This window comes from Cariama cristata, unplaced genomic scaffold (assembly GCF_000690535.1).
Source record: "Cariama cristata isolate BGI_N322 unplaced genomic scaffold, ASM69053v1 scaffold22919, whole genome shotgun sequence".
Taxonomy (NCBI): domain Eukaryota; kingdom Metazoa; phylum Chordata; class Aves; order Cariamiformes; family Cariamidae; genus Cariama; species Cariama cristata.
This window is the reverse complement of record NW_009636626.1, coordinates 10,923-13,644: the sequence shown is the minus strand read 5'-3', so window position 1 is coordinate 13,644 and position 2,722 is coordinate 10,923. Positions and strand designations below refer to the sequence as shown.

The window sequence follows — 2,722 nt, the reverse complement described above, 5'->3', positions numbered from 1 at the left end:
CAGGCGGCTGTGCAGCCCACCTCCTCGCCCCCAGCCTGTCATCTATTTCAGCCACTAATTGCACCCTGGTTCCCGGAATGGCCTGAAGCGTTCGGGGTAGTGAGGGTTGTGCGGGGGCACAGCAGCGACCCCAGGGCCGCATCCTGCCCCATCCCACAGTCAGCTCTGCTGCAGCAGCTGGACCTCAGCCCCAAATCCCACTGCGTTTTACCTCCCCATGCCTCCTGTGGTGGCAGGAACCCCCTCTCCTGCCCACATCCCCAGCCCAGGAGCCTGCAGGGCTGCAGGGCATTGGGAAGCAGAGCCAGCACTCAGCCCTGCTGGCACTGTGCTGGCAGAAGGCACAGGCAGGGCTGCAGAGGGCAGGCAGCATGGGCTGGAGCTGCCACGTGAATGTATATCCCGGTATATGCCCAAAGGAGCATGCAGGAGGGAAAGGAAGCACCAGACTTTATCTCCATGGGATGCTGGGGCTCCACACTGCTGCCCAAACACCCATCTTTCGTAGGTCCTCATCCAGCACTCACCTGAACCCAGCTCCTTCCCCTTCCTGAGGTTGGCAGGTCCCCCCGTTGGCACAGGGGTTGGAGGAGCAGCCACTGAGTGCCACCTCGCAGTCCCTGCCCTGGGGAAGGATGGAGAGGTGGGAGCGAGGAGGATGCCACAGCACCGTGTCCCATTCCCCCCCTGCCCTGTCCCACTTGGCAGGGCATTGTACTGTGCAGGGACTGGGGATGGTCCTGCAGACAGCGAGCCCCAGGGGCACAGCAGAACCCCCATGCTGCCCCCTTCCCCTCTGCAGGACTAGGTCTCCCCATGCTGGGGACCCCCAGGACCAGGGTACCTTGTAGCCGCTGGGGCAGGCACAGCGGTAGAGGCCAAGGGGGTCGTTGTGGCAGGTGCCCTGGTTCTGGCAGGGGCTGGAGAGGCAGGGGTTGCACTTGGCCTGGACACTCAGGGCAGGCGGGCCTGTGGGATGGGAGGTGCGGAGCTGAGCATCAGTGTGGGGAGTGATGGGAACGTGTCCATTTGTGGGCACCAACATGATGGGGCAGAGTCCCAGCCACAGCTGGGATCAGAGCCTGCCCCGCTGAGGGGCTCTGCAGCAGGCAGTGGGACAGCCACAAGTTTGGTTGGTCACCAGGGATGTGCCACCAGCCAGGTACGGGGATAGAAGCATCCCAGTCCCCCTCCTCCACAAGGCAGCTCAACAGATTAAATGCTGGAGTCTCTCTCCCAGACTCATGGAGCATCGCTCTGCCGGGCACGGGGCAGGAGGCAGCCCGGCTCCCCACGATGCCTGCTGCCGGGCCCGAGGGCGGCACAGATGGACACACGGACAACACGAGCACCTCTCACCTTGGCACTCAAACTTCTTGGCAGGGGTGGTGAGCAGCAGTTTGCCTTCCATGTCGGGGGGCCCAGCACAGCGGGCGATGCCTGGCTCCTTGTACCCTGTCTTGACCCAACTAGAGAGCCAGCGCAGGTTACAACTGCAGTACAAGGGGTTGGCCCCGATGGCTCTGCAGGGGGAAGAAGGGCAAAACTGTACCCGCTGCCCCGTGGAGGGAACTGGGCTCGGAGACCTTGGGGCTGGACACAACTCTGTCATTTGACTGGGCTGCCATGGGATGAGGGTACTCAGTGCTCCTCCATTTCTGGTCCCACCAGAGGTGCTGCCTGTGGTGGGAGGACTGGGGCACACAGCCCCACACCACTGCCCAGTTAGACCACCCTGCGGCAAAACTGTACCCGCTGCCCCGTGGAGGGAACTGGGCTCGGAGACCTTGGGGCTGGACACAACTCTGTCATTTGACTGGGCTGCCATGGGATGAGGGTACTCAGTGCTCCTCCATTTCTGGTCCCACCAGAGGTGCTGCCTGTGGTGGGAGGACTGGGGCACACAGCCCCACACCACTGCCCAGTTAGACCACCCTGCTGCCAGCCCCACAGCCCACGCGGGGCCCCGTGGATCTGTGCTGGGGCTCTCCTCTGCTGCCCACATAGAAATCCTTGGGAGTCCCTCTCCAGCACTCGGGCAAAGCTGCCTGGGCCCGGCACAAACTGGGCAAAGCACCTTGAGGCTGTGCAGAAACAACGGGAGCTGCAGGGCGAGCCTGGGCTCTGCTGCACAGACGGGGAGGGACACATGAGCGGGTTGCGGGGGACAAGCAGCAGGTCACGGCTAGAGCTTGTGGGGACAACATCGGGGAAAGTGAGGAATTGCTCCGAGAGAGGAGAAGGAGGAGGGAGGGTTTCTCTGCTTCACAGCAGAGAAGGGCAGGGAGTAGCGGATGATGTGGGAGGCTGAGGGGTTAGATGCCTCTCTGCATCCTTCTTCACCGCAAAGGTCAGCGGTGATGGAGGGCCGGTGCGACCGACACCTGTGACGAAGGAAGGAGAGAGCAGGGCAGAAGGCAGGCTGTAGGGACAGCAGATCTGCTGTGGCTGACAAACCTGGTCCTATGGCACTGACAGCGCCGGCTGGTGACAGCTCAGCCCTGCGGGAACCGGCAGCACCGGCTGGCAACGGCAAAGTCAGCACTGCGCTTCGGTAAGGGAAATCGGTGAAGAGCCAGGGAAGACCAGACCGAGCAGTGCTGCTCCCCAGAAACACAGGGAGGTCAGGACTGGAAATCAAGATGCTCTCCGCAGGCTGGAGGAACAGCCTGAGACGCCCAGGATGCCAGGAGCAGGACTGGCTAACGGGCCACGGGGGGGA

General features: G+C 63.0%; 1 protein-coding gene across 1 annotated transcript in view; it reads right to left on the bottom strand.

The window, feature by feature from the left end:
• Positions 1 to 523: 523 nt before the first annotated feature.
• LOC104167668 (slit homolog 1 protein-like) overlaps positions 524 to 2,722 on the bottom strand; it is a gene marked incomplete at its 5' end in the record, with an annotated part of 11,815 nt that continues 9,616 nt past the window's right edge. The window contains 3 exon segments of the mRNA XM_009707990.1: positions 524 to 625; positions 845 to 969; positions 1,360 to 1,523. Of these exon segments, the coding sequence (XP_009706292.1) occupies positions 524 to 625; positions 845 to 969; positions 1,360 to 1,523 (391 nt within the window).